At 37.0% G+C, this 26,200-nt stretch overlaps 2 protein-coding genes across 17 annotated transcripts in view; both read right to left on the reverse strand.

Moving 5' to 3' along the window:
- Positions 1-6,087, reverse strand: part of LOC121962641 (inositol polyphosphate-4-phosphatase type I A-like) — a 77,486-nt gene extending 71,399 nt beyond the window's left edge. For all 11 annotated transcript variants that reach the window (XM_088074311.1, XM_088074309.1, XM_088074310.1 and 8 more), the window contains exons 1-3: positions 5,947-6,087; positions 431-521; positions 170-328 (exon numbers count right to left, since the gene is read on the reverse strand). The gene's annotated coding sequence lies outside the window, so the exon portion shown is untranslated. The remainder of the gene's footprint in view (positions 1-169; positions 329-430; positions 522-5,946) is intronic.
- Positions 4,706-26,200, reverse strand: part of LOC121962686 (glycerol-3-phosphate dehydrogenase, mitochondrial) — a 45,021-nt gene continuing 23,526 nt past the window's right edge. For 5 of the 6 annotated variants that reach the window (XM_088074313.1, XM_088074314.1, XM_088074315.1 and 2 more), the window contains 14 exons: positions 24,724-24,848; positions 24,529-24,626; positions 24,247-24,410; positions 20,456-20,620; positions 19,385-19,529; positions 18,637-18,830; positions 17,098-17,232; positions 16,545-16,720; positions 13,884-14,015; positions 13,649-13,807; positions 12,471-12,583; positions 11,832-11,910; positions 11,611-11,709; positions 6,312-8,635 (listed from right to left, as the gene is read on the reverse strand). In XM_088074313.1, coding sequence (XP_087930439.1) covers positions 8,510-8,635; positions 11,611-11,709; positions 11,832-11,910; positions 12,471-12,583; positions 13,649-13,807; positions 13,884-14,015; positions 16,545-16,720; positions 17,098-17,232; positions 18,637-18,830; positions 19,385-19,529; positions 20,456-20,620; positions 24,247-24,410; positions 24,529-24,626; positions 24,724-24,848 — 1,910 coding nt within the window. In that variant the 3' untranslated portion in view covers positions 6,312-8,509. Of the gene's footprint in view, positions 8,636-11,610; positions 11,710-11,831; positions 11,911-12,470; positions 12,584-13,648; positions 13,808-13,883; positions 14,016-16,544; positions 16,721-17,097; positions 17,233-18,636; positions 18,831-19,384; positions 19,530-20,455; positions 20,621-24,246; positions 24,411-24,528; positions 24,627-24,723; positions 24,849-26,200 lie in introns of all 6 variants that reach the window. The other variant, XM_088074312.1, reaches the window with a different exon arrangement.

The raw sequence follows: 26,200 nt of genomic DNA on the forward strand, positions 1-26,200 counted from the left end.
ACAAACCATTTTTACTTGTTAGTTTTTGTATATGTGTATGTGTATGTGTATGTATGTGCCTGTTTATATGTTTGTATGGCTTTGATGGCATTGGCCAATAAATGGGAGAAAACGACAGTGTGACGTGCGTGTTTTTGGCTCAGAGTGAGGCAGCAGCCTTCTCACATACCGTCTCCTCGGCAGCTGGAGTGGATGAGGTCTTTCCATCAGGCCTGTGTGCTTTCACCAGAGGCTGGAGGGGCGCACGCACTTTCTTTACTCTTCTGTTACCGTCTGCTGAGTCCGCATGACCGTTTTATATGCCGGGATGGCTTCTGCTGTCGCATGCCTGAAGAGAGAAAGCTTGCAAAGTCAGATTGACCCAAGATAAAAGCTTTTCACCTTTAAAAATGTGTAGGAAGAAAGTTTGTGTTCTGAGGTTAAAACTCGCCTGTTTAGCTGCCTCAAGTGGAGCTGCTGCCTCCTGCTTTCCCGTCCGCTGCACCGTTTTATAAAAGATGCCATCTGGATCTTGAAGCAGGCTGTAAGGCTCAGCATAGGCACCAATCAAAAAATGTCATAGTATAATTTGTTAAAAAAAAAAGTCAGTATGTCATAAAAACTTGTAGTATAGTATGTCAGAAAAGACGTAGAACAATTTGGAAATTGTATATTTTTTCTTTTGTTGCTCTTTTTTGTTTGTTTGTTCTCTATACATACTGTACATATCTTTATTGTTATTGTCATTTATTTTATTCTATTCTATGTTAAGTGCTTTCCTTTGCATATATATTTGCATTATTTTGCCTTTTTAACAAATAGTTTTTTCAGTTGCTCCTCTCTTATTTGCTGCTGTAACGAAATAATTTCCCCCACGGGATTAATAAATCATTTCTATTCTATTCTATTCTATTCTAAATCAGCCTCGGAGCGCGGACAGCTCTGGTTTTTATTCGCTGAAGGCTGCAGTGTAACACACAGGCACTGTCCGTGGTCCTGAAACATCGCTCAGGAGATTAAACAGTGCAGTAAAAGCAATTTTCACCTGAAGTTAAACGTTAATGTTAGGCTCTAAACAAACTACACGAAAAAAATAAAAGTCCCCTCAGCTTGTGTCAATCACAGATCTCACTTCAGGCATCCAACCAAAAACCCATATAAAAAACTCAGACAAGAGAGGCAGAAGCAGACCGGACTGCTTTCAGTGATTAGAGATAATGATGAGTAATATGAGTTATTCTTTAGGCGCATATGTGGAACTATACCTTTTTTCTGATTCACAATAAAAATGAGGTAATACACATTTAGAAGTGTTTTTTTTACTTTTTGTATATATTCATTTAGTTTTCGTATACATTTATTTGTATAATTTCAGTGTGCATAAAACAGCACCAAAACAGAGCTTGTTTTTCTAAAAAGTGCCAGTGGAGGATCTGAAATCTACAAGTCTACATTTCAGAAAACTATGGGTGCCAGATGATAACTTTAAAAAATGATAAAGCCAGGCAATTCAGAATGAAAAGAAAAGAATCAAAAGATGGCCCAAAAATTAGGGTAAAAAAAAGAAAAAAAGCATCAAGGAAATACAATGGAAAAACAGTGCTAAATTTAAATATATATATATATATATATATATATATATATATATATATATATATATGTCTGAAATGTCAGACAAACATCCTAAAATATTGAAAACATCAAATGTAAAATAGTCCTAAAATTCTAGAAACGTCCTAAATCTGAGAAATGTTTTAAAACCAAAGGAACGTCCCAAATCCGAAAAATGTCTAAAATCCTAGAAATGTCCTGGCATATGACAAATGTCCTAAAATCCTCAAAATGTCCAAAAAATGTCCTAAAATTCTGAAGACATTCTAAAATCCTAGAAATGTCGTGGCAGTTTTTATTAATAATATGTGCTAATTTAATGGCTTTTAATTACCCTTTGAGGACGAATTAAGAGGTCTGAATTGAATTGAATCAAACTGAATAACAACATATAGTTGAAATCAAAATCAGGTTTTGGCATGCAAATATTTTTATATTTTGGTGCATAACAATCATCATAAGTGCTAAAAAAAAATCAAGAATCATAAAATAGATACATTAACAATAAAAATATATGTAACATACATGTTTAAATAAAAAGAGCTGTACAGTGTTTGTGCGGAGCCACTTGGACACATTTTGAGACAAAGAGGCTCGTCTTTTCCGGAAAAAAAAGAATCTTTGCTATTTGGATGTTAATATTTCACTTCCTCTTGGATTTAAGGATGTTGGCGTCTCTTCTTGTTTGCGCTGATTGGCAGACGTCCATTGAAACGCAGCTGAAAGAGCTTCCTGTCTGCACTCTGACAGGCACAAAGCCTGTGAATGACCCCGCTAAATGTCAGGACACCTCGCAAAATGGCTTTTTGTTCCACCAGAGGAGCTTCGCAAAGGTGTGAACCATTACTCAACCCATAAAGTGGAGATTTTTCAGGGTTCACTGGGCATTTTGATACTCCTTCCCCTCTCAAAGTCTGACAAACTGCCCCGGAGAATACATTTCACACTTAGAGAAGTCATTTTAGTGCTTCAAAAACAGCCTCCTTATTCAGTGACTTTCACAAATTAGACAGAATAATAATATATTAAATTACCCGCCCTCTCCCATATCAATATTTGAACATCCTCTTGCTTGCAACAGGTCGATGTGATTAATTTCTCAGTTAATTATCATCTTATTTACCATAATTATTAGCTGAGGATGTGAGGGTTTGCCAAGCTGTTTTGGGGCGTCTGGTCCCACTGCTCTTACTCACACTTCTAATTAAAACTCATCAAAACATCATTATTTTTTCGACAACTTGTTTGTTGAAACCAGGAGAACAGGCTGATCATTTCCACTTACAGAGTTTCTAATTACTGACACAGACACTCGAGCTCATGAGGCTAAAATGAACCCTTGGTCCAAACCAAACTCATTATACACAGATTAAATTATTTCTCCAAACTGGGGGCGTGCCGACTGACATCTACTGTAGGTAAAACACTGACTGTGGATTAGTACCTCATATCGTTACCTCAAATTTGATATTTTTTAGAGCAAAAAAATTTAAATTTGAGTAAAAAAATCTGCATTTCTTCACTCTGAAACAGCTTCATGTAGAGAAAAAATAATTACAGGGACAAATTTCTCCTGAGCATACAGATCATTTGCAGCCAAACAATTAGATGCAATTGATGTAATTCGGGGAAATTCCTTTTGAAAAAAAAAAAAGAAGAAATGGAGGAAGACAGTACCATCATCCTCACACTTTTCAATTAGTGTGCAGGCAGACACCTCAGCGTGGATGCCATCACCATCCCAAATCCCCCAGAGACCAAAAAAAAAACAGCATTAGCGGTCATATGCCAACTAGATTTGTCCCATTATTCATTACAATTAATTGCTTCCCTGCACTCACGGCCTTTCCCTGGAAGGCAGCGCACCGCGGATGTCTCCTCCGCTGCAGATTGTAATATGAGCGGAGGACTTAAAGCTGTCATTCAAATCTCACCATGACCTTTCGGGAGAAAAGGCTGTTTTTCACCCAGTTTGTCGAAAGCAGACTGGATGGAGTTCAGTGTGTGAGTGTGTGTACTTCTATCCTTGTGAGAACCGACCGAGTGTGGATATTTTTACCAGGTGAAACTGGACCCGACAGGTAACACTAAATCTTTCTGAACTCCACCTGCATCTTTATGCACAGATAATAAACTGGTGCTGCACGAATTTAAATGTACAGCAGCTGCTGTTCTGCACTCTGAACAACAGAGGTCAGCAGTGAGGCAGTGGGAAGATTCAGATTGATTTAAATTTAAAGATATGATATTAAAATGTTTAAAAACAGCTACGCACTGATGTTATTTATTGAGTTGTGTGTTTATATTATGCCAAACATTTCCAACTACGGCCTGCATCTTTTCCCCTTTGTATTGTCTGCCAGAAGCCGTCATTAATTTTCTTTTTATGCCAAATTTTTATGATACACTTTTTAGATCTCGTTGCTTTCAACTATGTGTTTCACCCAAATATGATTTTAGTCACCAGATGTCTGGATCTGAAGTTATCAGAGAAGTTATCCAGCCCCTGCTGTGCCAAACAGCATTAGAAAAACACAGATTTATAATGTGAAACTGCTTGATTCAGTGTTCAAACAGCTTTAAATCACCTGGTCTGTTTGTTTTACAGAGAAAGAGACATCTGCAACAGTTTTTACTTCCAAATCAAGTTGGTTTTTTAAGAAAAAATAATTGCCAATTTCATTTTTTCTTTAAAAGTCACCGAATAAAATAAAAGAAGAAAGGAAAAGGAAAGAAAAAAATCTCATTTTTAAAAAATCGCCAAAAACATTTAAAGACAAAAAAGCCAGCATTTTAACATGCTATGTATTGTTTAAAAATATTTCTTTAAAAAAACCTCCTGTACAATGAACACTGAAGGAATTCAAATTTTTTAAAGGGTAAAATTAAGGTATTTGGGAGAAATCTCTTTCTTAATTCCAGGTGAAATAGGTGCTGTCCCGATTTCTTTTTTCAGTGATTTTAAGAAAAATAAGAAATGTGAACACATAGAAATCTCCTACAGTAAAAGTCGTGTTTTCGGTCCCGTTCACAGGCTGTCACATCTCCTCTGTCCGCTGTTATGACGCCAGCCATAAACAATGCTCACACAAAAACACAAAAACCCCAACAAAGCTTTGCAAGCAACCAGATACATTTAATTAGATAATTGCTTTTTTACCTGAAGACTGGCTCACAGTATTCTTACAGTTTATGGAATATGATTCTCTTTGAGCCTGGATAAAGCTGTAATTTCATCCACACCAGACAATCAAACATCGGGATGTGGATTTAAGTCGTGCTGCCCATGAGCTATTCTTGACGGGCGGTTTGTTGGCAGTTTGAAGGGTCCTCAGTGAGGAGATATTGTAGCCGAACCTCCCATGTGACCACACTGACACTGACACACACACACGTCGGTAACAGTTACAGTGATGGTACATGGGAGGAACATTATGGAATGACTCTGTTTACTGCATAAGAATTAGTGCAGAATATAAATCAGAATATAAAGGCAATAAGGAAGCATGCAACAATATTAAAACCTTCAGCGAGAGGTTGTCATGAGGAAGAGTTCAGATGGATTTACTGCCATGTTGGAGGACAAAAAATGAGCTACTTTTTAAATTTTTTTTTTTTTGCCATTTAAAAAAAGATGTGGAAACTCCTAACAGTAAAATCATTTCAGTTTTTGGACTCTGTGAATAGATTTAGTGTCATATAATGGTCTGAATGCTGTTTCAGAGGAGTGAACACTAAATCTTTTACTTTTTTGTTGTTTTTTTCCCCACTTTTTGTGACATCAGTTTGCAGGTGTTCAGACCAAAATGAAATGCAATCCTGAAAGTCTAGTTTAAGCATTTGGTCTAAGAGTTTGTAGGCTTCTCAGATGCCAAAACACTGCACAATATTTCGGATTTTAAAACTCTAAAAAACTTTAAAACCTTAATTAATCCAGTTAGATTGAAAATATGCTGGCTCTATACACGTTAAAATGACTGCTTTCTGCTTAAATAAAACTGATCATACTCTCCCACAAAAAGGTCCGTCTCTTTGGGGATCTTTTCGTAATGTTGCAAGAAATTCTGGATAATAATCTGAACCTGTCAGTGGCAAAAACAATCAAATTTAGCAGCATACACTGACGGCGCACAAATGCACCAAGTGCTAACATTAGTGTTTTTCGCAGCTGCAAAAACTGTCATCTCAATTAGTCACTTAGACACAAAAACATGAAAAATAGGGTTGAAAAATACCAAAATGACTCTTTAAAGCTCCAATTCAAATCTTAATAATCAGTAATGCTTACTTATATAAGTTCAGCCAAAAACATCAAGTGTTACTTGATGAGAGTTTAAACTCAAAAACTCAACTAACCTGCTTCTTCAATCCTGACTGGAGCTGAGAAGTACCTGACATCACCTCCTCCCAACTTCAAACCTGTGAGAAAAGCTCAGACAAAAAAAAAAAACTTAGTGCACTTAAATACGTTTTCAGGCTCTTGTTATGTTAAATATCAAAATCGAAATCGAAAGCAACTGTGCAATAACTTTATCTATTTAATATACTCTAAAGTAAAATAATTTGGATTTAAATCAGGAATCATGTGATCATAAAATAAGTAAACAAACAGCCAAATATAAAATGCTTTTTTTTAAAAAAATTTTTTGTTAACCTCTCCAACATGGCGCCCCTTCCAACAAGACCTCCATTATAAGAAAAAACCCAAACACTTTAAATACTACTGTTTATATAACAACTTGTATTTAAATATCTTTACATTCTTGAACATGATTTTCTGTATTTGTTTAACATGAAGTGTGGCATTGTGAAAAAGAGAGTCGTATCTCAGGCACAGCAAGGCACGTATCATACATTCACACAGTGTGCTGCCTCTTCCTCTCCTCAAAAATCACAAAAAGGTAAAACCTACTCCGGCGTGATGTCTGCACTCTATTAAAACTATCCTATTTTGAGTCACATAAACAATAAAAGCATCAGCTAAAAGCATGCAGGATTATTTATATATATAAACCTTCTCTCTGCTCACAAGCACAAGAAATGAAATAGCCTCAAAATTTTAAAAAATAAAGATTTTGCTTTACATTATTAGAGAAACAGAGTTTAACATCTAGCATGCAAATAAAATAAGTGTCTTTGAAATCCTGATGTTCTCATGCAACATATTTAAATCTCTGTAAATGTTTGTTTTGGTTATAAATGGCTGCAGAGACATGAGAAGAAAAAAAGGAATGAATAATGAAAAATATTGAGGTGACGAACAGATTAAAAAGCAGCTTCTTCGTTTTTGTTTTTTAACCTTTCAGTGTAAACGTCAGTGTTGGAAGTTATGGAAGCCCAATGCTGCCAAAACAGAAACGATCCTGTGAGTCCTTATAACGACAAACTTTCTTGAAATAATGAGATACTTTCTAAAAGTAATGATTTAGTATCTCAAAATGATCATTAATTTAAGACACCAAATTAATTTTTAAATATTGAATCCTGTTTTTTTTTAGACTTTCTTGTCATTATGAGATACTGAGCCAGCTCAGCGTGTCTTAGTATCTTAAAATATTGAGGTAGTCATTATTAGCATTTTCCTTATTAAAGGAAATATTTTTTTTATCATTAGTATGAGATAAATAAGCCATTATTTTGAGAAACTAGTTTATTATTTGGAGATACTAAGTCATCTTAGCTCATTCTTCTTCTTCTTATTTTTTTTAAATTTAATATTTTGAGATACAAAATCATTATTTTGAGATAAGTCTTTTTTATACACTCAGTATTTTGGGGGAAATTTCTCTAAGTCTAATTATTTTGAGATAGTATTGTTTGAACTAAATTTGGGATATTATGTTATTTTATAGCTAATTAATATTTTGAAATAAGGTCTCATTACGTTAGGATACGAAGTCATTCTTTTGAGATACTCTGTCATATTAAGATTTTTTTTTTTAATCGAAATTGTATAATTTCTTTGAGATACAATGTTATTATATCAAGAAAAAAAACGTATTTTTTCCATCGCACTGGCAGAAATGGGCTTCCACAGTGTTGCAGTTTGCAGTTTGTGCAACAAATGGAGAAAAAAACACATTAGGCAAGAAGATGTAAGTTTCCTCTCACACTTATCTCAGATCAGCAGGACTAGAAGTACTTCAGAAAAATCTCAGAGTGCTTCATTAAATATTAAATATTTTCTGACGAGTGCTTGTAACATTATCAAATCTGAGAAAATACATGAAAATGCTCAGTATGCCTTTATTTTAGGGGTCCACAGTTTCCTAGAAATAATTGCTTATTTGTTACTGATCACAGGTAAAATAGGGTCAATTAAGTCAAGTAAATATTTATTTATCTGTCACTTATTTATTGAAACTTTATTTTTTTTAATTTATGATAATGCCTGTAAACATATAATCACTGCCTGTATTTTTCCTGTACTTTATAACAGGTTACAATTATTTCCAGGATTATTAATAATGAACCCTTAAAATAAAGCACAAATGCTCAGTTGCCACATGAAAAAGCTGCATTGAATTGCGGTTTGTTCAACCAACAATCAGTGTCGATAATGTTAAAAAATGAAGTTTAAAAAGGAGTGTTGGAGAAGTACAAAGATAACGTAAATGATTAAAATATCAAAGTTTAGAAGACAGTATAAAACAGATGTGCTGTGTAATATCAGAGGCACCAGATGTTGAGAAAACAGACAGATCTACTCTTCATGAAAAACAAGCCTCGATCATTAGATACTATTTCACTCAAAACACACTCGGGAGTGATGCTTGATTTGGCCAAATTCATCCCGCCGTGTGCTTGATTGCATTATTGTCATTCAAATAGCGCCATTTGCATGAGAACCCTTTTGTCATCACCACCTTTTTTAAAAAAAGGACCTGTAGCTTAATTTTTTTTCTTGGCACCCTCGGGCTCAGACTCCACCCCCGCTCCGGTCCACCGTCACCGGCCCTCTCTTATTCAGAGTTTCCTCCGCCGTTTTCATCAGTATGGCCAGACGGCTGTCCGACACTTGACCCTTCTTCACCGCGCTCATCAGCTGCAGAGAACAGCGGGAAAGGTGAACTTGTCAAGCAGAGCTGCTTTAATAGTAATTGGTACGACGAGGACGGTGACCCCGCTGCCGATCACCTACACATACCCCGGACACCCAACACCACCGCTCTTCTTTATTTGTTAAAGCTGCACTAGGTAGGAAATAAAGCTGTTTTGGGAGCAACTGGGGCTGCAAAAAAACAGCTGCATTACTTCCTTCCTTTTAAAGATAATCTTTAAAAATGGCAGATTAAAAAAAAGACATGTCTGAGGCACGTCTTAGGCTACGTTCAAGTCTGACTTCAGAAAGTCTGGACAGCAAAATCCTACACATGAAAAGTTTTTTCTCACATGGGAGGTTGGAAGTCTCAGTCAGGACGCTCTAGCTGCTAAAATTTCAAAGTATGTTTGACTGTGACAAAACAATAACGTCAAATCCAGAACGACGAAAGTGCCGAGCAGAATCTATGCCAGTGTTTCCCACAGATTGGTGGCCCACCACGATTACATTATCTGACGCTATTTTCTATTTTTGGAGCTGAAGCGTTCATTAGGAGCATATATATCATTTAGTTATTCATAGATTCACAGAGTGTACTCTGGGCACAGATGGAGCAGCAGAACATCAGTGAAAGTGAAACTTGACCGTTTATTATGCTGGGCCTTAAAGTTGGCTTTCACTTGCGTCTCTGCAGATGCCGCTCCTCTCATTCATCAATCAGGTTAGCTCTGACTGGATCGACAGATCAATTATCCGTTCAGCGGCTCAAACTCCTTAAACTGCTGCTGAAGAATATGAGAACTCATGTCGAGTTCCACCTGTGCTGCTTTTACCAACCTGAAAAAACGTCCAAATTTAGGAAGGGGATACCCTGTCGTCAACTACCGACACTCAGATTCTGTGTAAAACGCTGCGTGCTGCTACTAGCAGAGCACTAAAAGGACAAAAGTCCGCGCACAGAAGCCGAAAAAACTTAATCAATAAATAACAACTTGACAGAGTGATTATTTAGAGGGTGAAAAAAAGCATCTGGCTAGGACAAGTTAATGTTTTGGCTTTAAATTTTGGAGGGCACAATACCCGCTGGAAACACAGAAATGTCTCTAGAAAAAAATAGAGATTTTCATGCCACTATCCTGGAATAAAACACAATGTCTTATTAAAAAAAAACAAAAAAACTCACATTTTATTCTGCCACTATCCTAGCAGGAAACACAGCGATATCTTGAGAAAAAATAACGCTTTTCATGCCACATTCATTGCTGGAAAAACAGCAACAATTTGCTAAATATCACCCACATTTGGTAGCTTTAAACACGCTGAAAACACGGCAATAACTCGCTAAAATGCAACCAATGCAAACTGTAGGTCATGAATTGTGGAAGCTTGGCACCATCCAAAGTCGCACATATATTTCATCACTTAGGATACGTGCGAAATGTGCAAAAGTAACGCATTCCTACTCTCCAGAAACGTACAATGCCAACATCGTCTCCCGGTGACTGGGGTGTCTTAAATTTGAAAAACAAATCCAGTTTGCGTGCATTTTGAACGTAGCCTAAGATGCCACATTTTAGAATTTCAGCATTTTTATTTTGCAGCTTTTAAATGGATGAGGAAGGTATTATTTTAGATTTTTCTTATTGTCAAGAAATCCCATTAAAACAAAAACCAACAAGGAACACCAAGACAAATTCATTATTGGTCTTTAATGGAATTTGTTGACGATAAGAAAAATACATAATATCACAGACGCTTATCCGAAGTTTCCTAGTGTAGCTTTAACACGTCTTGGACACTTTTTATTGTGTTTCTTTCCCTTTATCCACCAGAGGACTTTGAAGTAACTTTTTTGTTAATATGTAGCTTTATGTCAGCCTTGCAGGGCACACAATTGTTACAGTCTTCCCATCAGTGCCGGTGTGTACACTACCTGTTTGTTGTCCCTAAATTCAGCCACATGCAGGTCGGGCACACACACACAAGCAGAAACAGACATTCAGGATCATGATAAACATGACATGCATGATTAAATACTTAACTCCACCATGTCTCATTGTCACAGAGTGAACAACATTAAAAAAAGGGATCTTCTCAGCTGATTTATCAGCTCGTCTCCGCGGCCAGCAGATAAGCCGGCACACTAATGAAGACTAAATCCTCGACTGTCATCAAGCTCCCGCTTTAATGACTCTTTCCTGGACTTCGTTGTCAAGTGATAAAGTAATTTATTTAGCGGCGGACGGACACGAAAGGCCCGGACGCAATTCAGGCCTCATTACACAAGTCGCTGACAGAGATTCTCCGTTCTAATTAGCTCCATGTAGTCAGACTTCACACCTTCTGTTTGCAAGGAGCGGATGTGGCACATCTCAGGTGGACAATGGTCTTTTTTTAACGATAGGGTAATTTGTGTTGCGGCTTTAGTGACATTATAGCAGGTATGAGGTGGATCATGTTGTATTTATCTGGGTGATGAAACCCATATGACAGACAAAAGAAATGTCATTTCAGTGCCATGATCTCCTGGGATTTTAAATAAATATATAATATATAAAAATACATATCTAAATCTACAAATGTATATTTTAACTGCTTAAAATTTGATGCGCTGATATGAATTTAAGGATAAAATGTGTCAAACTTTCCAAAGCATTTCAAGAAAGGAATATGGCCACACACATATTGAAAAAAAACAGTAAAGTAGAAAAAAACAAAGTGTGCAGAGGAGTGCGCTCCCCTGGGTTTCTATTATCCAGCCTTCATGTCCTCAGTCCTCATTGTGCTGCTGTTGCTGACAGAAGTGTGAGGCATTAACGGCTCATCACACCACAGTGATTATGTGCACTCAGATCATTTTTACCTTTATTTTATTTACTAGGGTTGCAGTAAAAAGTAAAATATCTCCTGCAACAAGTCTGAGAAATAATCGGTTATTAGTTGTATTGTCTCTCCTAAAATGTCTGAGTGTTACGTACCTGCATGAACTCATCAATTTCCACTTGTCCGTTCTTGTTGAGGTCCACCTCATTAAGGATTTCATGAAGCGCATTTTCATCAATTTGGACATTGATGCTCTGCAGAGAGGAAAAAACAAGACGCGGGGTCGATAAAACTTAATGAAGACAAGTGTGTAAAGATGAAGGGCAGACGGGAAGGAGGAAGGAAAGGAGAGAAGGAGGGATGAACGGGGACTCACTTCCAAAACCTGCTGGACGTCGACGGTGGTGATGAATCCTTTGCTCTCTTTGTCAAACTTGTGAAAACGCTTCTTGTACCTGTCACACAGATTTAAGAGCATCTTTTTACGCTTGATTCTACAGCATTTCACATAACTTAGACCTCATACAAACCACACTTTTTTTGAATGCTTACTACAGATGATGAATCATGAGAGTGCATCATACTAAGCTCATGTTTCAGGGCTTTAAATCTGTTTTTGTTATGTCTTTCAAAAACTACAACTTTGAGTCCTCAGTCCAAGTGGACGGCATTTTTCTACCTTTGTACCTACAAAAAAAAACAACAACTTGAAAAATCATGAAAAATGCACTAAAAGCACTCGCTGTAACACTTCCTGCTCATTATGCCTGTTTTTAATGGTGCACAGTAACTCTTTCAGGTGACTGAGATTTCAGTTTTATCGCGTTTTCTCACCTGTAATGTGGCTACACATTCAGAGGACAATGTTCATAGAGATTTTAGTAAATAAAAAGTCAACCTAAAAAGTAAAAAGTGTGGAAAGCTGATCTGAATCTCATCAGAGAACAGAGACTGATGATAAAAGGTCGCTGATTGCCGTGTATTTCTGTTTAAAGAAGTGTGATAATAAAATTACCTGGCTATTTCCTGGTTGTCCAGGTTGATCTCAGATGTCTTTGTCAGCTGTTCGGAGCGAGACCGGTAGCCCATCTCAAGGTACAGAAACTTCCGTGCTGCTTCGAGCTCGGCCTGTTTTTCACATTAGCAAAGAGTCAAAAATCAGCAGCTGAAATTAGACTTTGCGCCACCTGGTGGCACATTAAAGGGATATTTCACCCCTAAATGATCATTTGTACATCAATTACTCACCACATGTTAAATTAAAAGAAAACCTTTTGTCACGAACCTCCATAATAAACAAGGAATTCAAAAATGGAAAAAAAGGCAAAATACACAAAACAAAACTTAGAAATTAAGGCAGCAGTAAATCAGCAGCTCCCGTGTTCAGCGAGGTAAAATTACTGGTTTTGTTAATGGAGTAATGGAGAAAGCTTTTTGTTTATTAACCAATTTAAAAGTCTGTCTGTTTGGGAAGAACTGAGCATACGGCTGAAAAAAATCAGACTTATTATTGCACTGCACAAGTTGTGTGAGAGTTCGTTAACATATATTTTTATTTGGTGGACCCCTTTGACTTCAATTCATGGGAAGTTTTCCGTTTTTTGATTCAACAACTTCATTCTGGGTGAGTACTTGATACACAAACGCTTTCTGGGGTGAGGGGGCAAAGTATTACTTTAAGTATACTAAAGAGTACCTCTATTGTCAAATGTCAGCAACACCATAACTCCCCAAAACGTTATATATTATATGTTTGTAAAAATACTTCTTTACGAAAGGAAATAAAGTACTGCGACTGAACCAGTCGCCCTGCATATACAATTACGGTGTGAAATCTTGAATCAACTGTTCGGCACACTGGCAGATGTCTTGTTTATGTTCCATGTGGCTTCCCTGCGCTGTAACAATAACGTCTTAAAATAGTCGAGAGTTCAGTTTTCACGTCTTTCAAACACACACAGGCAGAGCCGTCTCCTCTGAAAGGATGAAGGGTGTGGACCGTTTCTATTGTGTGCTGATCGGAAAAGAAACCAGGACTTCAAAACACCCACCAGGGATTAAAGCATTATGTAAAACAGAGCAGGTTATGTGGGTCAGGAAAGACTGTTACACAAACCAAAGAAACGATCGCAGTTTTTTTCATAACATCTTTAGATTCTGGCTGATTTTCTTCAAGTTCTTCTAAAATCGTACCGTCTTCCTCTCCTCACTCCACTCCAGCTCCTTCCCCATGATCTCCACAATACGTGGGAGGGCTTCATCGGCCGCCTGCACGTTCAAGAAGCCAAGGCGCGTTCGTCGGGCGATGACGTCGGTGGCTGTGCAAGCGTACTCCTTTATCGCATACAGCACCTGAGAGAGAAGACTCACATGAGGCTCAGTTATTTGCGACTTTTTGGGCCGAAATGGGCATGAAATCCCGCTTTACCTCGCTCTCGATGTAAGGGAACTCGGACACCAATCGTTTCCCAACGATGGGCCATCTTTGCCCGGTGACCTGAGCCATCTTCGCCACATCGTACGCCTTCCCTCCGTATGTGGAGGCCAGGTGCTGAGCGACCTGTCAGCAGAGAAAAGAAAGAAAACACACTGCGTGTTCAGTTTTAAGCAGCTGTTGGGATGTTTTAAGTAATTCATATAAATACAGAAAAACTTACTGCCACAAGGGGCAATATTAACCCCATTTTATACAGTCCAAAAACTGTTTTTCTTTTTAAAGTCATACAGGTTGTAATGGAATTTATAATTCATAATTTATCGCAAATTACACAGAGAATGAATGGAGAGCATGGAAATTAAATAATTTAAAAAACGCAACAGAATTTCCAAAATCTGTACAAAAGTTGTAACAGTATTTATTATTTATTTGTATTTACCTTTTATGAAAGTTTCTAGTTGTAATACTTCTATCTATACTTCTATTTTCAAAAGTAAAACCCCAAAAAAATCCGGACACTGTAAAACATACACATAAACCAAATATGAAAATCTTTTTTGACCAATATTCAACTGAATACTGTCAAAGGACAGTATATTTAGACAGATATTTAAAGTTCAAACTGATAAACATTATTGTCTTTTTTTAAATATGCACTCATTTGGGATTTAATGTCACCAGCTTGGGAATCTGAGTTGTATACATGAAATAAAAAGTTGATTTTTGAAATATTTCTTACATATTAACACACACAAAAAAAAATAAACAACTATTCATAAAAAAAAAAAAATCTGAAAAGTCTTTAAATTACATGTTTTGATTGACCAACAGTCCAAAGTCCCAAACCTGTAGTTTTAATATCACCAAGAAAAAAGCAAAGTAGCTAACTGTCACATTTCGTGAAGCCGGAGTTAAGAAATGTTTGACATTTTTGCTTCAAAAACTATTAATAGATGTCATTTCTATCGACACGCTAATCCAATAATCAGAACTTTTACTGAAACTCTAACTAGATTGCTGTTAGCATTATCAAAATGATAAATTATGAACAACATAAATGGCCGTATAACCTTTATTAATCATGTACGAATTTAAAGAAAGAAAGCGTTTGGCCTTGAGCTCGCTGTGTGGATTATTATCATTATTTATAATGCACACAGTCACTTTCCTGATCTCACAATACTAAAAAAAGCAGGTTAAACAACACAGATGGTCGTGGCAGCTCCTGGTATCCACATGATCGATTTCACCTCTTCGGAGTTAAGCGATAAGCGTTAGCGCCACTTTGTCAATGAGGTGTCACGTGTTTACAGAACACAAGAGGGCTATTTGCTATTCAGATCGTTGGCTTGCCGATCATGTTAAAGGGCAAACGCTGTCCAAATATCAACAGTGACCTTTTAGGAATATTCCAGAGAACACCAGAGCGGCTGCAGAAACGCCTCTAATGAGGAGGAAGTGTACTGTAGGAGCTTTTTCTTCATGAAACGCTCTTCTATTGGGTTTAATGAAAATGCACAGCCTAATTATTGGAAAGATGGCGTGTAGTTGATGTAAATCAATGTGCCCTTACTTAATGCCATTGATAAATTGTACAGCATACAGTGCATTTCAGCGCGTGTCCAGTCTTTTGTGTAGTAGAAATGTCAGCATTGTTACAGCAGCAGCTTTAATGTCAGCTCCGCCGCTGCTGGAGGACGGGGAACGTGTCGGTGAGAGCTTTTACAGCCTTGTTTGGATCTCCAGGTAGTTAAAGGTCTACTTTCTTCTTCCGCGCCTTGCTATGCTGAAAATGTTTTCGTAAATCAAACTATTTTTGGGTTTTTTTTTAAAGAACAATTTGAGGAAAACATTCCATTTCTGTGCAAAGTTGTATATCAAAAAATAAATTACAGTGAATATAAAAAAATAAAATTATAATATGTGGTGTTAAACTGCAGGGATCAGAAACTGTCATCAAACAGAGGTATATGGAAATACAGTGAGGTACTTGGGTAAATGTGCTTAGTTACACTCCACCACTGTAAAATTGTGCCAGTAAGGAGACAAAAACCTAAACTTGTGCTGGCTGACCGTCCAGTATTTGGAAATTTTGCAATACCCACAGATACTGAAAAGGGCAGATTTATGTTATTTGCCAAATATATTACAAAATGTTTAACTATTCCTTTAAAGGATAAATATCACTTGAAAGAGCCAAGAAATTGACTTAAAAGTTATATTTTTGGAGTGGAAATTAGGAAGAAATTGATGCTAAAAAAAACACACACAGAGTAAACTTAGATTTTTTTCCCCACAAAAGGGAAAACTGAACCTGAAACAACTTTTTTTCTTTATTGTGAGCAGCGAAAAGATATCTGTGTGGTTTAAATTCTGCTAAGATTCGATAAATAAAAAAAATGTTTGCAGTGAAGATTCAGATTAAAAACAAACAGATTCATGTTGATTTAAAGGCCTAAAACTAACCAGAAACTGACTAAAACTTGAGCTTAAATAGTTTTCTACCTCTACTATCTGATGCTACTTCAACAGAAAATGTTTGCCTTCATTGCAACGCTGCTTTTTTTTTTTTTTATTACTATTTATAAAGACTTAATAGGACTCAAGTGTGCATGCTAATGCAACCTAAAAGTGTTCATAAATGTGTTTTACCTCGTTCTCCAGCCCATAATCCTGCACCAGGCGGATGTAGAGGGTCGGCGTCCAGCCTTTGGCTCCCTCCAGCATCAGGCCCGTGGTCTTGCAGGACTCGGCTGAGAGGCTGTGGGAAGTGACAGCTGCATCCAGAGTCTCTTCAGCCATGGACCTGTAGGTCGTCCACTTCCCACCTGGACACAGAAAATATTCACTTTAACCTTTTAAAACCTGAGCAACAAAAACGTACAAGAAAAAACTTGTGATAATGACCCAGAAAAGTGCTGAAAAAATCAATGTATACATTTTTTTCTGTAACATAATTTATACTATAAAATTATAATTAAAAATATAGGGACATTTTTACCTTTTTTGATAATTTACTGAGCCTTTCCCTTTTTTTCAGTTAATTTTTTGCCCTTTTTCAGGTCATTTTCTTCTATTTCCCACATTGCTATTCGCCTTTGTCCCCATGTTTCTCCCCAAAGAAATCAGACAAATTTGCTCCGGTTTTAAAGGGTTATGTGGCCGCTTAGGAGCAGTAATATCACAAGAAAATGCCCAAACTGACCGGCGATGGTGACCAGTCCGCTGTCGCTGATGCTCACGATGTGGTTTCTGCAGATGGACTGAGTGTCTTTGGAGCTGGGGTCAGTGACCAGGGGACGGATGCCGCTCCACGCCGCCAGCACGTCTCCTCGGCGCACTGCAGGACACAGTAATGCTTTAATCAAGATGCTTAACTCTGACCCTGAGCTACATGTAACACTGAGCACAAAAGAAAATAAAGTCTGTCCTGAACTTTCTGCACATAATCTGTAGACTCTTTTAAAGTGACTATTTAAAAATTAAAATAAAATAAAATATAATTCAGTGCAACAAATTAAAATAAAAATATAATTCAGTGCAATACAATAAAAATAAAATAAAATAAAATATAATTCAGTGCAATAAAATAAAATAAAATATAATATAATTCAGTGCAATACAATAGAAAATAAAATAAAATAAAGTATAATTCAGTGCAATACAATAAAAAACAGAATCAAAACATAGATCTATATATGTATGTTTAACCAAAAACAGTGGCGGTTCTTTACGTCTTAAATTTGCATATATAATAGTGTGTTTACACCTTATGCATAGCACATTTTTCGCGTCACGTTCTTCGCCCGTTCTTTATTGCCCACAGGCGGCAACAAAAACTTTATCCTCCATTTTCGGTAATGTCAGGAGAATCGATGCTGACAGGCTTTCGGGACATAGCATCACATGAATTTCTTGCAACGCCGCAAACGTCTTTGCTTTATTAGCATTGTTTAATTTGAGTCACCCAGCACAAATTCCCATCTACTGGCCATTTGTTTTGGTATTTCCCCATGTTCTGAACTCCCATAGTTGTGTAGTGAGAGGTTTGGTTTCATCAGTCACACTAAAACAGGATATCTACTTCAAAATTTGCACCCAATACAATCAACTCCATGTTATAACGTTTGTCATTCTTTTCTGGTTGTTTTTTTAACCTATTGTATGATAATGCTCAGACCTCACTGTTTTTAAAAAATGATAAAAATAAAAGTTGAAACCAAAAAAAAAACAAAAAAACGTATACCTAATAATAAGTGGTTTGCATTGGGAACTTGTTGTTTCTGGTCCTTTGCATGTGATATGTAGGTAAACAAATTAGGTATATTTCACTCCAGTTTCTGTTTGCTTTTAAACTCACTGTTCCACATATTCTGCCTCTGGTAAAAAAAACATATATATGTTGTGCAAGAGGAGTGTTTCTGTTTGTTTTAGGATTATTTAGAGGGACATTTCTTGTAACAAAAAAAGAGATGTTACTGATTATTTTGAGATTTTACAATGATGTAAAATGATGAAAAATCATAAAATCACAATTCCCATGTCTGAACATTTTAGGACTTTTGAGAGATGAATTTAAATCAATTTAATACCAATTAAGGCCTTATTTTTAGATTAAGACTTTTTTAAGACCTATGGTCATCCTGTTTAGAAACATCACATCACTGGACATTTAGCACCAAAATAATATGAAAGACAACCCTAAATATGACCACGTGCTCCTCAAAATGGACCACAGACGTACCTTCTACGTCAGGGCTGAGGTAGTTTCGGACCTCCCTCAGGATGAAGTTGATGTCGTCCTCCCCTGGGATGGGGTGTGCCGTCACGTTGGTGGGCGAGTCGGTCGTCCCGGCGATGGTCATCTTCTCCCAGGGCAGAAAGAAGATGACACGTCCGTCACTTGTAGCCGGATCCAGCAGACCCATGTTGTCAGGGCTTTGGGTTGGAAAATAAAGCAAAAAAAAATATTATTATCAAGAAAAGTAGTGCTGGTATTTTGTCAAATTTGTTATATTTGCTATCTCAGGTTTTTGGCAAAGTTTGAGTGTGGAGGAGAAAGAAAAAGGTACAAAAAATACAGGAATGAGAAGAATAGAGGGACAAATTGAGGAGCACACAAATGGAAAAACACAGATACGGGGGAGGAAGAGGAGGCGGGGAGGGCGCAGATAGCGGCAGGAGGAAGAGAATTAGGTGGTTGGCATTTCTGCCGCTGTTCAAAGGGCTCGCGCTCCCTCGGGTTTCGCTCAATAAGCTTCGCTGAACTTTAAAAACCCCCGACTTCAACAAAACCACTCTATTGCTCGGCTGTATCTTAACCAGAGAAGATTGTCCTGCGCGTGTAAGTATAGGTCAGATAATAGTTTAGTATTTACACATAAGAATGAGAAAACACAGAGGATTAAATATGTACGAGTTAAAGCGTTTGAAATACCAAAAACCACCTCCACGACTTCAACAAAAATCACTGTGAGTGTGATATGTCGCACCTGTAGTAGCCGGGGATGACGATGTGAACGCCGGCGCTCGGCTGGCAGATGGTTTGGGTTTCCTGGTTGTCCATCTTCCTCAGGGAGTCTGTGAACGGTCCTGTGGCGTTGATCACACACTTGGCTTTTACATCAAACTCCTGTCCTGTGAGGACAAAATACCAACCGTGGTATTAAAAAGACAGAAGATGGCAGCTTTTTTTTGTATTTTTACAGCTTGGAGGGTGAAAGAAAGTCTGAGATCTGAGAGTAAAAGTAACATCGAGACGAATTATTTCAATGAAAACTTGACTTTGATTATGATTTTATTAACACAACGTGCATTTTTATCATAATAAAGTGCAATTCAGCACAATGTGCAATCATTTTCCAAGTGCAACTGGTGACATTTTTTTGCTACTTTTTTACTATTTATATTGTTTTTTAAGATTATTGTTTGGCATTTTTGCCTTAATTAGACAGGAAGGGTCAACAGCATGAAAGGGGGAGAGACAGAGGGGACGACACACAGCAAAGGGCCCCGAGCGGGAACCGAACCCGAGGCCACCGTGGCATGGATGCCGCCCCCACCCATGGGGCGCCCACTCTGTCCACTGACGCCCCCTATTTCTATTGTTCTTCTGCTCTATCTTGAAACGAGGGATATGAGCAACTGATGAGATGACCCAAAAATGAACAAAAACATACGCCTACAAGAAGATTACCTTAAAACAACAAACAAAACAAATACACAAAAAGTACCAAAGCATGGTAATATTATTAATCTATATTTTTGTGTAACAATTTTAAATCATATACTTTAATAATAATGAAAACTAGTTTCCAGTCACTCTCTCGATCTCTATCTCTCGCTCAGCTATTTTTCATCTTCTTGTCACCTTTTAGTAATTCTTGCCGAAATGCACATTGCCTTTATTCCCTTGTTTTTGAAAGAAATCAAACCAATATTCTCAAATCCTAAAGGTTTAGTGAGAATGAATTCTGCTCATGTTTTTACTGAAAAACACCAAATTACACTCTAAAAACCTGTCCAACAGCACTTTTAAACCATGCAACACCTGCACGTCTCACCTGTGAGGACGTCTCTGCAGCGGGCGCCACACACCTTCTCCTTCCCGGTCTGTGCGTCTTTTGTCTTCAGCAGGTGGACCACCTCAGTGTAGTTGGAGACGGCGGCGCCGTAGCGAGCAGCAGTGAGGGTGATGGCCAGATTCATTCGGGCGTCATTGTGCTGACCTGAAGAGAGAAGAAGAGAGATGATTCATTTCATTCATTAGTTCGTCGAATATGTTGAGGCAGCTGTGAGTCACTAAGAAACATAAAAGCACCTTTATCCAAAATTTCCTGGACAATTTTCAGGAATAATTCACAGGAATTTAACCAGACATTTTCCAGAAAATTGGAAAATAAATTCACTTGAAGTTCTATTGAAAGGTGCAAAATTTCCCAAATGTTTGCACTTTAATGACCTTTATTTTTTTTCTTGAAATATTGAGTACTTTAATTTTTCTTGAAATTTTTTAATTTTTTTTTTTAAATTTCAAACAATTTTCAGGAGATATTCTGGGAAAATTCCAGGAGATGAACCAAAAAAATCCTGGACAATTTTCAAGGGGGATTTGTTGGAATTTTACAAGAAGTTTTCTAGAAAATAGGAGGATAAGTTTACTATTAAAATGATATTAAATGGTAAACAAATTCCTAAATGTTTGGTTTTTAATGACCTTGATTTTTTTCTGGACATGCCAAGTTTTGTAATTTTCCTGGAAAATTTTCAGGGTATTTTTTCACAGATTTTCCAGGAAAACTTCTGGGAAAATTCAAGAAAATGTATTGGAAATTTCCTGGACAATTTACTAGAGAAATTTGCTGGAACCTTCCAGAAAATTGGAAAATAAGTTCATTATTAAATTTAAATAGATCAAAAAGTTTGTGCTTAAATCCCTTCGAATTTCTTCTTTGAGGATGTTCTCCAGGAAACTTACTGAAAAATTTGAAAGTGTTTCAGGAAATAAGTTGAAAAATACGTTCACTATCAAGATGAATTCTTTTTAATTGAAATTAAAATAAAGAAGAATTTTTGTGCTTAGCTTAATTCAAAACCTTTATTTCATTATTTATACATTTTACTGTAAACTTAATTAAAACTGGACAAAAAATTTAAAAAAAAATGGAAATTGACTGGTCATTGTACCTGGAAAAAATACACAATTATTACATTTTGTAATATTGTGATTCTGTAAAACAGATATTGTATAATATTGCTCTGTTGAATGTGTCATTAGAGGATCGCATGTTCAAAATGCTTTTTATCTGAACTGTTTTGCATTTATTTTCTCATGTTTCTGCATTGGGTGACTGTCCTTCGTTTTCTCCTGGTCTTTTATCTCTGACTGTTTCCTGTGGATTCCTCAGCACACAGGTTACCACAGCTGATGCGAGTTGCCATATCAACTTCTTTCACTGTCAAAATATTTCCGACAAAGTCTCATTAACCGATTCATCCTGTAAATAAACGTGCAAACACGTATTTTTCTTTCATTCTGTTTACATACGACTCGTTTTGCTGTGGAAACAGACACTCAGCTGCAAGAATATGTTGCCGATTTCCTTTTTCTCACATCAAAACATGAAAGAACAGAAATGAAGGTGGTTTAAAATAAGAATAATTGACTGTTTTTAACAAAAAATGGTTGTGATATTCAATACTTTTTTTACCAGCTAACACTTTTGGCACCAGTTCCTGCATCCGTGACCCAAAATGTTTTGTTCTGTCAGTGGGCTTCTGTGCATTTCAAGTGTTTTGATATCATGATAGTTTCATTTTCCAGAAAATTCAGTGCATATAAACATATATAACACTCAGCCACTTCAAATTAAGAGCATTAGGTTTTCACATGTGCTGCAGAATAAAAGACCCTCTGCAGTATTTTGGTGGCAGCAGGAGCTGCAGTAACCAAGACAGCAGAGGAAATAGCTGTTGCTCAGCTGGTCCGACCGTCTACGACGCTCCTCTGCGCTCTACACCGCCGGGAGAGAAGGTCAGATTTCGAAATGTCACCGGCGTGATTGTTCCAGACGGCATAATTGGAGAAAAGACGCCCCACCCCTCCACCATCACATCCCGGCCCTGTCCCCCCTCAGAGCAGATGATGGCGGCGGGGGTGGGTGGAGGGGCGGAAATCAAACATATGCTGCTTTGCACCAAGAAAATGCTTTTCCCTTTCTGCAGCAAATCCAGATATATCTGGCCATTTATTGTTTCAATTTGGAGCAAAAAATGCCGTTTTTTCAGTTTTTAAAACACATAAGCTCTCATGATAGCTAATGACTTCCAAAACATGGAATTTGTTGGGAATTTTTACATTTTTTTTACATAACAAAAGTCATAAAATTACAACTACAGATAATTAATTTTGTTATATCCTTTTAAAAGCAGCGCTGATTCTATTTTTGCTTTTTCTTGGACAGATTTTGATAATTACATCATTTTGTCTGATGTTGAATACCATAAATAACAGATGCTAAAAGCCTGTTTAACTGACATCAAATGCTAGAAAAACAGCAGCCTGCTGTCATCACACAGCTGATCCTTAATATGTTTGGTTCTCCTTCATATCCGACCAGGGAACATGCAGCCTTCACTGCCACAGGGAGGAGAGGGCACCCGGCCAGCCTGTCAACACATTTTGTTCGGCACCAGTGGAGCTATGACGGCCACGGGGCAAGATTTATATCTGAGGTCTATTTTAATCTTGTTTGGCTTAATCATGCAACTTCTACACATTTTTGTATGATTACAAGTTATTTAGAGAACACAATTTCCTTGAAAAAATGCTCTTTTTTAAAAATATTGCACTCTTTTACAGGCTCAGCGCTCACTGATGTGGATGCTGCTAAACTGAACGAACTTCTCAAACATTATGAGCCATTTGAGTGACTCGGAGCCACAGGTCAGTTTGCACAGACGCCTGCAAACTGTCTGATTTTAAACTATTAGTCACAGAGCTGTACTTTAAACTGCTGTTATTTCATACTAATTTTCACCAGCTAACTGATCCAATTTATCACCGCCGGAAAAGAACGAGGAGGAAAACGGTGTAAAAGGGCAAGAGCAACACGACTGACTCAGCTGTTTTGTTCGCGTTTACAGAAAACAAAAAGCTGAGTAATTAGTCAACAAACAAAGCACGCTTTTAGGATTACTGTACACACACACCAGTGTGTGTGTGAAAATATCCAGTTAACCCTTTGAAACCAGAGCAAACTGACTTCATTTTAACAGAAAAAGGTGAAAGGGGTGATGAGCAATGAAAGACGAAATAGAACAAAAATTAGAGAAATTAGTATAAAAATAAAAATAAAATTACCTTAAGATTAGAAAAATAAAATAAAAACATAAAAATAAATAAAGGCAACAAGGCTTAAAATGTTGTAATTAAATTAAATTACAATAATTCTGTAACAGAATTTATTCTGTTTTCCTTGACATTTTTCCTGATAAGTTTTCCCTTGCTTTTAAAAAAATATATTTTCTAAATCTAGAAATTTCTTGCAATTTGTGTAACATTTCTTACCATGTTGCTCATTGCCTTATTTGCCATGTTCTTAAAAGTTTTTTTATTCTCTGTATTTACTAATGTTTTGCATTTCTTGGAACATTTCTAATCAAGTTGCTCACTGCCTTTATCCGTCTCTATTTCTGAAAGTATTTGCACCAATTTGCTCATAGTTCAGAGGTTTAGATACTTGTGAAAGGCGTCTGAAAGATACATAAAAAAGTGATGTAGTTCCAGGTTTCAAAGGGTTAAAGCAAAGCAGTGAAGCCTCTGTGGGCGATAAAGGAAGCAGCTTTGACTCACCGTCGTAGTAGACGATGGCTCCGACCAGCTTGTCTTTCTTCAGCATGGGGAAAAGCTCCAGGGCCTTCGACTTACTGAGGACGTAGCTGCTTTTCAGATTGTGGATCCCGGCCACCAAGTCGTACATCTTAATCCCGGCCCAGTAGTAAGGCAACTGCCACCATCTTTATAATCCACAGAGTCATTAAAAATTACATTTTTTACATTTTCTGGTGTTTTTTTGCTTTTGTTGTGCTATTTTTACTATGTCTTGTGCATTTTTTTGTATTGTATGACACTGACTTGTAAACAGGAAGCATGATGGGTAGCGGGGCAGAAAGGTGAGGTGCAATCTCCAGGAGGTTGGCTCGCTCGTGCAGCGCCTCTTTCACCATCATGTACTGTTTCGACAAAAGAAGAAAAAAAAAAGGAAGTTGATGAACAAAAGAAGAACACGAACAAGCCGAAAATGAAATAAACAAGAAGGTGAAGAGGAACCTGTTCGTAGTCTAACTGCATGATGGCCTTCTGGAGATAACGCACTCCACCGTGGATTAGCTTGGTGCTCCGACTGCTCGTCCCCGAGGAGAAGTCGCTTCTCTCTACGAGAGCAGTCTTTAGGTCTGGGGGGGAAATGACAGAGGATGAGTGAAAAACCTGAGAAAATGCTGCTGTAGTGACGGACGATTACATTTAGCTGAACAGACAGAAAAGCGGTTCTATTTATGTGTTTGACGCCACACAAAATATAGAAAATACATCACGCTTTAATGCTTGAATACAGTTAGCCCAGGCGCCAGAAGAAAATGTTGGCGTTGTTTCTGCAAACCATAAAGATGCTACAGCTGCACGTTTCATATGTATCGTTTTATTGTTTCTAAAGTGACGTAGTTTATGAGCTGACTTTGTCACACTAATATTTAAATATTTATCCTGGGTAAAGCAGACTTTTTACTGGAAATACTACTAAATATGTATTTAGAATATTGATTACTGCAGCTAAGAAATACACTAGACAATGGTTGCATCTCGACACAGCAGAATAATGGGTTGGAAAGTACTTAAACCACATATACTTAATGGAAAAAATCACCCTCTCACTCAATTTACAAAAGATAAATTCACAAATTTATGGTCAAAATGGGTGTCCTTCATTAAAAAGACACATACAGATTTTAGGGATCTAGCAGACTAAAACAAAAACTCCCAAATCAACCCCGCAGATATGAGGAACTGTCGATTTTTAACTGCACAATGAAAACAATACGGTATGTTTGTTGATCTGACTGCATTATCATTTTGAAAAAAATATCCCCCTACAAAGGTGCTGAATTTTTATTTATTTAAGCCGGTTCTATAATCCTTTAAAAAATGTATTTATCTATTTATTTTACCATTGCCTCATTTCTTTTCCCATGTTTTGAAATGAAAGAAAAAAATGACCCCAAAATTAGCAAGAAATTAGTAAAAAAGTATGGGAAAAAACCTAAAAATTCATCAGAAAAACAAAACATAACTAAAAATAACAAAAGGAAATAACCAGGAAAAATTATGATAACAGTTTTTCCTTACTTTCTTCTTCTTCCATAGATATTTTTCATTTTCTATATCAACTAATGTCTTGCTTTTCTAACATTTCTTATCAAGCTGCTCATTGTCTTTTTTTACCATATATTTTTCAAATAAATGACATGCATTTACTCAAGGGTTAAAGCTTTAAATACTCGTGAAAAGCGTCTGAAAGCAGCACATTAGTAGTGATGTCACTCCAGGTTTCAGATGGTTAAACAGATGATTTTTTACAGATATTGGCAGGTAAAAGTGGGAAATACATTTTGCTATTGGTTCATTATACTGCATATTATCTACAAATATTCAATATATTAGCACAGCACTGATAAATGCTCCTTACGTGTTTTTACAGTAAATTACAGCTAATCTTTGCGCCCAGAATAAAAGCTGACAGACTGAAAGG

This window comes from Plectropomus leopardus, chromosome 24 (genome assembly GCF_026936395.1).
Source record: "Plectropomus leopardus strain MGB_pleo_1.0 chromosome 24, ASM2693639v1, whole genome shotgun sequence".
Taxonomy (NCBI): Eukaryota; Metazoa; Chordata; class Actinopteri; order Perciformes; family Serranidae; genus Plectropomus; species Plectropomus leopardus.